Source organism: Rutidosis leptorrhynchoides, chromosome 9 (assembly GCF_046630445.1).
Source record: "Rutidosis leptorrhynchoides isolate AG116_Rl617_1_P2 chromosome 9, CSIRO_AGI_Rlap_v1, whole genome shotgun sequence".
NCBI lineage: Eukaryota > Viridiplantae > Streptophyta > Magnoliopsida > Asterales > Asteraceae > Rutidosis > Rutidosis leptorrhynchoides.
In genome coordinates this window covers 313,759,551-313,770,625 of record NC_092341.1, presented here as the reverse complement: position 1 = coordinate 313,770,625, position 11,075 = coordinate 313,759,551, and the positions used below count along the sequence as shown (strand labels likewise).

Sequence of the window (11,075 nt, the reverse complement as noted above, 5' to 3'; positions counted from 1 at the left end):
CAGTAAAACACTATTTGCTACAGTAAAAATGACTTTGCTACAGTAAAACACTATTTGCTACAGTGAAACCATACTTTGCTACAGTAGATACAGTGAAACACTATTTGCTACAGTAGATACAGTGAAACACTATTTGCTACAGTAAACACTATTTGCTACAGTGAACACTATTGCTACAGTGACACTATTTGCTACAGTGCACTATTTGATGCCGGACGAACTAGCAAAACAAAAACGGATAAGGCGGCCATGATATCGCATGGCAAAAACACTGAAAACTCATGCGCTCGCATGAGCTACAGTAAATGGAAAAGTAATATAAATAAGCCAGTTTGTTCGACGATATTTTTCACAATAAATTTTCTCTCAATATTTATATTTATATTATAATTATAATTTTAAATTTAAGTTTAATAATAATAAGGTATATACGAGGGTGTTTTTAATTCGAGTTTCAAACCGCTTTAAACTAAGGAAATATTGGGTATTGTTCGGGGTATTGTTCTTGAATCCAAGGCCAACCATACAGTCGTCTACCATCATTACGTCTACGCAATTTGCCTACAATATTGAGTCTCAATATTGAACTGTGAGTTATAGTCTCCCTTTTTAAATACTTTAAATATTTTTGGGCTGAGAATACATGCAATTTATTTTAAACGCAATAAGACACAAGTACATACTAAATTCTACACTGAGTTAAACCGAAAATCCCTTAGCTTTGGTAACTAGTAGCTTCCAGTACATAGGATATAGACTGGTGGACGCGAATAATTGTATATGGATCCATAGGGCTTGACATCCCCGTCCGAGCTAGAGCGCTAGCCTTTTAACGGACGTATGTTATTTGAGTTTAAGACACGTTGGTTTGCGTGTATTAAAACGAATGAGGTAATTATCACTATAGCGTTAAGTTTAATTACCTGGGTGCTCTGTTACGTATAATCTATTGATAAACTTTTGATGAAATCTTGTGATCTATCTTTATATATATTTATGACTCGAGCAATTAAACCTATAACTCACCAACATTCGTGTTGACCTTTTTAGCACGTTTTATTCTCAGGTCCTTAGACTGCTTCCGCTGTGATGTGCTTGTTGCCTGCATGGAGTCTCTAATGTTTTGTATAAAGTTTATTGCATTCTAAATAAAACTGCGTTGTGTAATAAATAATTGGACTGTGATGTCCACCTGTAAATTAAAAACTTATGTATTTTGGGGTTTTGCTTATACCTAAGCACTCGCCCACATGTTTATAACTTTCTATGTTTAGAAAGTCACTTATTTTAATGAATGCAATATTTTATCAAAATGTATCATATAGAGGTCAAAACCTTACTGTGGAATCAATGATTAACGTGTCGCGTCAATAGCGATTTTGACGGGTCGTTACAAGTCTTTTTAGGGCGGTAGCGAGATCGCAACTTTGATTACCCTTATCGGACATTGAATAAGAAAAGAAAAAAAAAAACCTTTTTTTGGATGAACAGTACCTAATAGCAGTGTTGTAAAAGTCGGCCGACTTGGCCGACGCGTCGGCCGATGCGTCATTTTTTTGGGTTCTCCGTCCCGTTTTTTCTGAAAACGACTCAAAAGACGGTCAAAGATAAAAGTTCGGTCAAAGACGGTCAAAGTTGGTCAAAAACGGTCAAAATCATTGAAATTTTCGTCAAGATGTGATTTGTTTTAAAATTAGGGTTTGTTTTCATTTTTTGGGCCGCTCTTTTCTATGTGTCCTTACTGATTATGTATTCGGTAACATTAATTAAGTTTGAAGTCTGATTGTATTTAAATTTAAGTTCTTATTTAAGAAATTTATGGCACAGAATCAACTATTTTATACATATATAAATATATATTTAATAAATTATCAATAAAGTCAACGTTGGTCAACGACCGATGCGTCCCCGATGCGTCGCCGACTCGGCTGACGCGTCCTTTTTAGGTCTCGACCGATGCGTCCCCGACTCGCGACTTTTACAACCTTGCCTAATAGTAAAATTCTGACGCGTGAACAGTACTTCTGACGGATGAACAGTAACAGCGTGAACAGTACTGTGAACAGTGATTTCAGATTTTTTTTTTTTTTTTTTTTTTTTTTTTGAGATATGATATCAAAACCCAAATGTGGGAGAAACCCAAGTAATCGAATTAAGATATGTGGGATAAACTATCAAAATCCAAACGTGAGAGAGACCCAACTAATCGGAATGATGATAGGGTAGATCGATTGCTCTGAATACCAATTGATAAGGATCAAAGGGATCCGTTGGAAGACAAACGCTCTTCCAACAAAATAACTAAGACACAAACTTGTTCTTAATTGATAAATACGCACGTAATAGTTACGTAAATATGAAAGGAGTATTAAACTCAAACAATTTTATTAATTCAAAGTGATAGCTGCCCTTTACGTACATATATGGAGTATCTATATATAATAAAAGAAGAAACGTATCCGAGTACTTTTCCTAACCGACTTGGACTCTACAAGGGATCTAATGGATCTAATTTAAGTAACTAAATAATTAAAACTAATAGATAGATGTAGATAATCTTAATACGAATAAACTAGCAATCTTTTAGCTTTGCCTCTAAGTAATCGACTCCAAGCCAGATCCATTTATTATGTCGGTATTCAACTTGGTTCCACATCAGTTTAAGTCATTGACGAAGTTATACTTTTGTATTATACATGTAACAATGACAGGCGACAAAGCTATGAATTCAGTACAAACGTATATACTAATGAAAATACCGGTTTTGAAACAAGTACAGAATCAATACGAAAATAGTGATTCGGTTCAGGAGATATATAATTTTTTTGGGGCAAAATTGGTTTTGGTATTCTTCAATTTTTTATGGTTCGATCCAAGAATTCATGCACTTCTCTTTACTCCATTAGGGGCTTCTTTAATAGGTTCACAGCCCAAAGTTTTACATTTTCGTCAAATTACCAGGCCTCACCTGGCTCTTCCACCGTCCCGGTTCCCTTTCCTTCGTATGCTCTCAAACAATGCCTAAAGAGTCACATGTCTTTCTTGGTCGGACCAAGCTAATTGCGATTTTCGACATGTCTTTCATATTTTTTAGAGCAAGAAGCGGAACTAAATGGATGAAATGAAAAGTGTTTCTTACGGTTACGTCCAACCGTCCAACAACACACTTGAGCAATTTTTCAGCGCAGACGAGCACCGACCGCAACAGCAGAAAACTATGACCAATAGAGTCAGACACTTAACTATATCCGCACGTAAAAGGAATGTGGTTCTGGTTGAGGCTTTCTTTTCCTTATTACGGTTCAGTTTTGATCCTAATTGTGATGAACGAACCACGTAATTACTGCAATAGTGTGGGGCATAAGGTTAAAACTTAAAAGTGAAAAAAGTTTTCTCATACTTGTAACTTTGAACAAAGTTTAGGGACATAAATTTAACTTTTTACTAAAAAGTAAAATAGTCAAAACCAAAACTTCTCATTAGTGAATAAGAAAACATGGTATTATGATCACCTTACTAGATTTAGACTTTAGAGGGTGTTTGTTTTTGTGATTAGAACTGATTTTTTGATTATCACGTTTACCAAAACACAAAAAATCTAATTTTAGTGTTTGGCAAAGATATGATAAAAATTGATTTTTTGCGATTTCAAGTCTCCAAATCGTGATTTCCTTGCAGTAGGTGAGGAGGTACTGCCTAGAAAACGTGGTTTCCCAAAACATTTCCTGCCAATAAACATTACTATTATATCCTTTTTATACTCTCTATAAAATTAACCATACTTCTATTTCTTCTCTGTTCCTGCAATCTACTGCGCTAATTGCTTTCTGTCTACGACTACATGTATTTCTAATACCTTTTTTGCTTTTCGTCTACTGCAAATTCAGCATACACATTCGTCAATTTCTTATATTAATGATGTGTGACCTTTCAATTTATTGAATCTTGTGCATTATAGTTATAATTACGAGTAATAGATAATCCAATGTTATCATTCTTGCTGCTTTTTTTTTTTTTTTTTTTTTTTGACAATTCAATTTACATTACGTAAAATAATAATATTGTTACAAACAATATATTGATATCTTTTAGCATAATTTTGATAATAGTTTTTACATTTTATGAAAAAATTATTATTAAATCTATGTATATTATTTGTAAAAGGAATGTCTTTTTTGGTAATTTTACATGTTAGATTATAAAATAATACGACTTTCCCAAACACTCAGAAAACTGATAATTTGATTATTGCGATATCAAACAGCATAATCAAATCCAAACATCATTTACTGAAATCACGTTTTGATAAAGCAGATTATCTGATTATGATTATTTAAGACTCATAATCAATTTTCAAAACTCAAATTCAAACGCCCCTTAATCAAATCAAATCGCCAAATAAGTTAGGGTTCATAAGTTCCGATACGGAACACATTCAGATCTCCAATCATGCATTACTGGGTTCGAGCCTCACCTTCCGATTTCACCGGACCTATTCCTCAACCTCGAAGGTATACATACATAAACCAATCAATTCTTCCCCAAATTTCAATTCTGTTAATTATAAATTATTATTATTTCACCTAATAATTTGATCACAATTACAGTGGTCACACCGCAGTGAACATCGGAAAGTCAAAGATAATAGTCTTCGGTGGACTAGTTGACAAAAAATTCCTTAATGACATCTCTGTTTATGATATCGGTATTCACTTCTAATTTTTGTAATTTTGCATAAATATTACTGTAACAGTTAGCTGCTTAGGTTGTATGCATACATTGTTAGATAGATACACCAGTAATAAATTAATATTCATTTTAATGTTGTAGAGAATAAGCTATGGTTTACGCCTGAATGCACCGGTAGTGGTTCGGACGGGCAAACGGGCCCTAGTCCTCGAGCGTTTCACATCGCGATTGCATTTGATTGTCATATGTTTGTATTTGGTGGTAGACTTGGTACCAAAAGATTGGGCGACTTTTGGGTGTTAGATACTGGTGAGGTTTCTTAACTGGTGATTTTTTTTTGTAGTGATTAAGGTGTTTGGGATTGTTCACTTTTAAAACGCTTTTATGCTTAACAAAAAACGTAGTTTCGAACATGCTTGTTTTATAATTTTAGTGCGTTCTAGATTGTAAAATAAGCATATAAGCAGTTTTCACAAGTGTCTTTGAGATTGCTTATCCGGTGCAATAATAAGCAATATTCAGTAAGCACTTTAGGGGGTGTTTGGGACTTCTTTCTAAGTGCTTATCTACTTTTTTTTACAGCCAATAAGCAATACTAAATGCATTTTCGATAAAATGCTAAATAACATGTATTAAATAAGCAGGTTGGTACTTTTTTTTTTTTTTTAAAGAAGATAAACACAATAATATGTGTCAAATAAGCAGGTTGATGCTTACTTTTTTAAAAGAAGATAAGCAATTTTAAAGTAAGCAATCCAATAAAAAAAAATGTGCTAAATTTTTTTGATTGTTTTTTGTTTGCGTTGAAAATTATGTTTGTTAGATATATGGCAATGGTCGGAGCTTACGAGTTTTGGTGATTTGCCTTCACCTAGAGATTTTGCAGCGGCTTCAGCTATTGGGAACAATAAAATAGTAATGTCAGAATTATTTCATATAATCGTGTATAATTATTTGTTTTTATTTGCTACTAATATTAACTGGACTCAAAATGCTTACTGTAGGTATGGCGGTTGGGACGGTAAAAAGTGGTTGTCTGATGTATTTGTCTTGGATACAAGTAAAGTTTCGTGATCTATTGCATATGCTTTTATTTTAGTTGTACTAAGATGAAGACTAAAACTCAAAATGGTACATTTATCTTATCTAATATCTACTGCGTTTTTTAGTGTCGTTGGAGTGGACAGAGTTACCAGTTTCCGGAACATTACCACCCCCGAGGTGTGGTCATACTGCTACCATGGTTGAGAAACGGTTGCTTGTATACGGTGGCCGAGGTAATGTAATGATAGTAATATTAATTTTCTATTAACTGTAAAAATAACTGCACTTGTAGTATATCTATTGTTTCTGTATTAATTTAATAAATGGCGATTCTGTAAATCTTTGCAGGAGGTGGAGGACCAATCATGGGTGATTTATGGGCATTAAAGGGTCTCATTGAAGAAGGTATGTTATTGTCTGTTTGAGAAGCTATCAGCAGGTATTATTAGCTTTATTTAAAACTGTAATTGTCGATTTTTAAGCTAATTTTAAATGTCAATTGATAATTACACCAACACTTCGCGGCATAGTATGTAACACACTGCGACAAAGCACTGATAAATGATGATTACGTGTCCCAAGAAAATCTTTATAAAATTTGAAAGTAGTAAGTTGTGATCTCTGAATTACATTTCAAGGCCAAAAGAATAAACTTGATGGTTGTCATCAGATATTAACATTGCATTTCTTATTTTCTCGTCTCTACTTTTTCTTTTAGTTAGCTAAGATTCTTGAACCAGTGTAAAATAAGCTTTTTAATCGTATCAAAAATTTTACTATAACTCACATTGCTTATTTTTAAACATGCTTGTATAACTGTACAAGGAAGATAACGAAGTTCCTGGATGGACATTGTTAAAGCTCCCCGGCCAAGCTCCTGCTGCTCGTTGTGGCCATACTGTTACTTCCGGAGGCCATTATGTTGGTCCTATTTTCTTCATTCATTCTATATTTTCATTTTTGCATCATTCAAATAGCAAAATAAATAAAATAAAATAAAGCATTTTCTTTATTGAAGGGCATACTATCTATTCAACTGACGGTCAAAAGTGAAAACATTTTATTTAAATTGCATGCTAAATCAAAATGTTGCAAATATTTACATGACAAATGGGGCATCATTTACGTGGTTATGTATTGTTATTTCTTACTATGTAATTAGATACGGTTTATGTACTCAAGAAACATAGACATTCCTCTGGTGAAACATGTAGGCATACTCTATTGTCTACATGTCGATAAATTGAATATTTAATAAAACTAATATTCTAAAGTTCTAAACTTCACTAATGCGATTGTAACAAATTGTATATTTTGTATAGCTTCTCATGTTTGGTGGCCATGGAACTGGTGGTTGGTTGAGCCGATACGATGTTTATTACAACGACTGTGTTGTTCTAGACAGGGGTGAGTGATTTTTGCACTCAAGAAGTTTAACATATTTGATATTTCCTAGGCGTAATAAAGTGGGTGGGTCTGGGGGGTAGTTCTGGTCAAAGCCACTAAATTTTAGATGGGTGTATTGAAAATCATCTTATTTCAAGGGTAGTTTGGTTTTTTACTTTAAAATAGCTAACTGGCTTTATGCATTGAAGTTACACTTTGGGTGACCTTCAGCTCGTTTGTCCTGTTTCCTTCTACGCTTTTATTTCTTTCTATTTTACCTTTTTGACACATTAGAGATAAGTTAACATGGAATCGGCTTATTGTGTTTATTATCAGTGTCTGTGCAGTGGAAACGACTTGCAACCAACACTGAAGGTCCTGCTGCTCGTGCTTATCACTCGATGACATGTATTGGATCACGTTATCTGTTATTTGGTGGCTTTGATGGCAAAATGACTTATGGTGATTTATGGTGGTTAGTTCCCGAAGGTATTGTCTTTCCTATCTAATGTTTTAATTTCGGGCCATGCACTATTATTAGTTCAATCCAATCTTAGGTTGAACATATCTTAGAAATTTTGTTAAAGAACTGTGAATCTTTGATTCGTAGATGATCCTATTTCAAAGCGATTGTCAGCATCTCCATCAGACTTAATTAATGAAAGCCAGAATGCATCTATGGCTAGTGGCTTTCGATCTGACACAAAGGTATTATCATAGTAAATTCAACTTACGCTTTTGGCTGAATCAAAATCTTCTTATAAACATCGACTTTAGGAAAACGACATGGATGGGTCTGCGATCTCAGAGCTGCAAAAGAGATTGGATATTCCCGTTTCAATTTCTGGTGATGATTTTCGAATAATTCATGAATCAGAAGATAAAGAATTTCTTGAACTCGTATTAGAGATAACTGGAAATCAAACATCTAGTAATAAACAGGTCAGATGTGTGGGCAATTTTACTTAATGTCAGTTACTTTTTGTCTCTAAGACTGTATGTGGTGTGTATATATGTGAAGTTAAACTTGTGCAACTGGAATATGTGATTAATACAGGCCGCTCAAGCACTTCGGGACCATTGGCGTAACTCTACTGCGAGATCAATACGTTTGAAAGAGTTCGGCGCATTGTTACGTGACTACCAACGTCTTATTAGTCGCCATCACTTGTAAGTGTTGCAGAACTCGGAATTACTCGCTGAGTACTCGGTTTTTGCAACCCGGGGAGTACTCGGTCAATCTTGGTATAAAGTATAAACTGGTCAAACTCGAAATCACTCGGAAAATCGGTCAAAACTCGGCCAAAAATCGGGATTACTCAAAAAATTGGTCAAAACTAGGTCAAAATCTGCCAAAGTCAAACTTGGTCAACATCCGAGTACTCCCTAAAAAGTCTTGACCGAATACTCCCGGAGTAGCGAATTTTTATTTTATTTGCAACCTTGCTTGTATAATAAGTCTTTTCAATTTTACAAGAGTTCATTGAATGGAGGGTTGGCCTGTTTTGGTAAATGGACTAAACGGATTGGGGCAAAGCAGGTGATTTTATGGTATTGATTAAATCGGTTCAGATTAGCTTGAGTTGACCATAGTCCATAGATACTTCTAATCCAAATTTACTATTTCTTGTAGAATTATTTAGTATGTTAAAACGGCCGCAAAAATTATTTTATATCAATAAAAAGATGAGTTTTATATGTAGAATTGTTTTGGAGGTTTTTTGCTTTAAAAATACAGTTTTTTCAAATTTTGATCACTAGCTGATTTACTATTCTATTGATTATAAGTGAACGTTTAACTCTGGCAGCGCAAACATTGGATCTCATTTGAAGTCTTCAGAATCGGGCTTTACAAAGACAGATGCCTATCAGTTTTATCATCTTACAAATGCTTCTCAGGTAAATTAATATATGATGGTCTAGCTTCAAATTAAAATAAAAATATGATATAAACACATCGATTAGGGTTATAACCACATTGTGCACAGTTTAACATGCTGGAGCTGGAATTATTTCTATTGTTTTTCATAGTTTTTTTACATGCCTGTGAGTTGGATTAAGTTTGTCGTAAATCTTCATGCTTTCAGCTACGCATGAGCGATATCCCTAATTTGTTGATGGAGTACAAACAGCTGCCACTGGATTAATGACATGGGGGTTATGTACAGAAGAATCTAGCAAACCATAATGGATTTACGAGGTACGCAAAGACTAACGTTTAAACACATTTCCCATTTGCACGTTATAACTAAATGATATAGTAGAAGCACAAGAAACCCAATAACACGGAGCATTGAAAGCTTTACAATGTTCACTTATTAAAAAGAAGAATATGTGAGCAGATAATCATTAATCAGGAAGAAGGATCTATGTTCTTGCTTAGTTCCTCTAGTTTCATCATCCTCACTTTCTCACTTTCTTTTACCAACTGTAAAAAATGTTAAAAATATGTTAACTTGCCACCTTCGCTCTAAACTTACTGGTTCTTGAAATCAAACGGTAACGGTAATGTAAATTTGCTATTGAAATTACCTCGATTAATGTGGAGGTTAATTGATTCTTTTCATTATTTTTCTGGTGGAAAGCCTCCAATATTTCTTTATACTCTTTCTCCTGTTTTTCAGGTTATAGATGATAAATTCATATTAATTTATTTTATAACCTTTATTGTAGATTGTAGATTGTAGATACATTAAGGAAAGGTGGCAGGCAGATAATCGTACCTTCTTCTGGCAGCTTTGTCCCAATATTTTTACCTCTCGGTTAGCCAAATCTATCTTCTTTCGCACTGTTGCTACCTCTTTCCGCATTGGATCTGTCAAAACTTCAAGCTCCTGATATGTTTCATACTATTAGATCATTGTAATGCATCATGTTTCATACTTCTAGTTTTATCTATCTTTACTTTAATGTATTAATTAACTTGCAGTAATTCAATTTTATGTGGAAAGTTACGGTAGTTTTATTTTTAAAAAGTACTTTATATACTTGAATGCAGCAAAAAGCTACTAGTAGTTTTTTACTTGGTTATTGCAGGCTTACTTCCCAAACTTGAGCCAAACGTCTAGTTTCTTCTTCTGCGCGGCCTAGTTTCAACTCGACCTTCTCCTTGACTTGCTTTTTCTTCTTCTCAATCTCTTCTTCTCTCGCCTGATACGATGCAAAAGCCATCTTTGACATCTCTTCTTCATCGTTTTCGTCAAACGATAAACTGCTTCCTGTAGTTGCTGAGTTTTTCATTTTATGTTTTGCACCTTTATTTGCTTGTCTTATTATGGCCCTTTTAAGAGTCTACTTTCGTTGTATCCTTCAACTTCCATTCCCTTTTGTACCTTTTTGTTGCTTTTGCTTTAAAACTCCTCTCAAATCTTGCTTTTCTTGTAAACAATCTGAAGGGAAGCAAGTCCGTACAAATTTTGAACATTAATGGTAAACACCCATACTCGAAGATAGTTTGGTCAAATAATTATGTTCGATCTACATCAATTGTAACATTATTTAAAGATCATCAGATCTAATTTAAACTAATTTATATTTTTATTTTTCAAAAAAAAAAAAAAAAGGATTATGTCCAATAACCTATTTTTACTGTCAATGTGCAATTTTCAAGCTGGTATGAGTTTTTATATTATTATTAATTAGTGAATACCCATAGTATTCTTTAAGGGGGATGATTTTCACACACTGTTTTTTGATCCTCACACACCAATTTACTTGAACTCCTCCCTAATAATAGGGTAAAAGGGTGTGTGAGGATCAAAAAACAGTGTGTGAGAATCATTCCCCATTCTTTAAGGTTTTTCGGAGAGGACAATATTTTACTAAGATGAACATAGCTTGAAATAGATTCTCATGACTATTTTCAATCCTTTCTCTGACTACTTCAAAAAATGGTGCTAGTAAGATTTGAACTTGAAATCTCTTTCTTTCAATCATTAAAGACGGTTTGAATATAC

The 11,075-nt window shown here is 33.9% G+C and overlaps 2 protein-coding genes across 2 annotated transcripts; one reads left to right on the top strand and one right to left on the bottom strand.

The window, feature by feature from the left end:
* Positions 1 to 4,375: 4,375 nt before the first annotated feature.
* Positions 4,376 to 10,069, top strand: LOC139865795 (protein GLUTELIN PRECURSOR ACCUMULATION 3). The gene is made up of 16 exons (XM_071853897.1): positions 4,376 to 4,511; positions 4,608 to 4,705; positions 4,831 to 4,998; positions 5,513 to 5,609; positions 5,694 to 5,749; positions 5,859 to 5,966; positions 6,082 to 6,138; positions 6,563 to 6,654; positions 7,056 to 7,140; positions 7,456 to 7,608; positions 7,730 to 7,827; positions 7,897 to 8,061; positions 8,177 to 8,289; positions 8,928 to 9,018; positions 9,207 to 9,319; positions 9,800 to 10,069. The coding sequence occupies exons 1-15, from the start codon at positions 4,450 to 4,452 to the stop codon at positions 9,264 to 9,266; spliced, it is 1,503 nt and encodes a 500-aa protein (XP_071709998.1). The 5' UTR covers positions 4,376 to 4,449; the 3' UTR covers positions 9,267 to 9,319; positions 9,800 to 10,069.
* On the bottom strand, positions 9,279 to 10,359 carry LOC139868998 (uncharacterized). The gene is made up of 4 exons (XM_071857333.1): positions 10,162 to 10,359; positions 9,843 to 9,953; positions 9,652 to 9,732; positions 9,279 to 9,547 (listed from the first exon to the last, which is right to left on the bottom strand). Exons 1-4 carry the CDS (start codon positions 10,357 to 10,359, stop codon positions 9,473 to 9,475), a joined length of 465 nt encoding a protein of 154 aa, XP_071713434.1. The 3' UTR covers positions 9,279 to 9,472.
* Between the last annotated feature and the right edge of the window lie 716 nt (positions 10,360 to 11,075).

Excerpts from the sequence above, each read along its gene's own strand:
- LOC139865795 (XM_071853897.1), top strand. The coding sequence starts at position 4,450 with ATGCATTACTGGGTTCGAGCCTCACCTTCCGATTTCACCGGACCTATT. Across the intron at positions 4,512-4,607 it reads CCTATTCCTCAACCTCGAAG|TGGTCACACCGCAGTGAACA; the intron begins GTATACATACAT and ends TCACAATTACAG. Across the intron at positions 8,290-8,927 it reads CTTATTAGTCGCCATCACTT|CGCAAACATTGGATCTCATT; the intron begins GTAAGTGTTGCA and ends TAACTCTGGCAG.
- LOC139868998 (XM_071857333.1), bottom strand. The coding sequence starts at position 10,359 with ATGAAAAACTCAGCAACTACAGGAAGCAGTTTATCGTTTGACGAAAAC. Across the intron at positions 9,954-10,161 it reads GTTTGGCTCAAGTTTGGGAA|GAGCTTGAAGTTTTGACAGA; the intron begins GTAAGCCTGCAA and ends GAAACATATCAG. Across the intron at positions 9,733-9,842 it reads GACAAAGCTGCCAGAAGAAG|GAGAAAGAGTATAAAGAAAT; the intron begins GTACGATTATCT and ends CCTGAAAAACAG.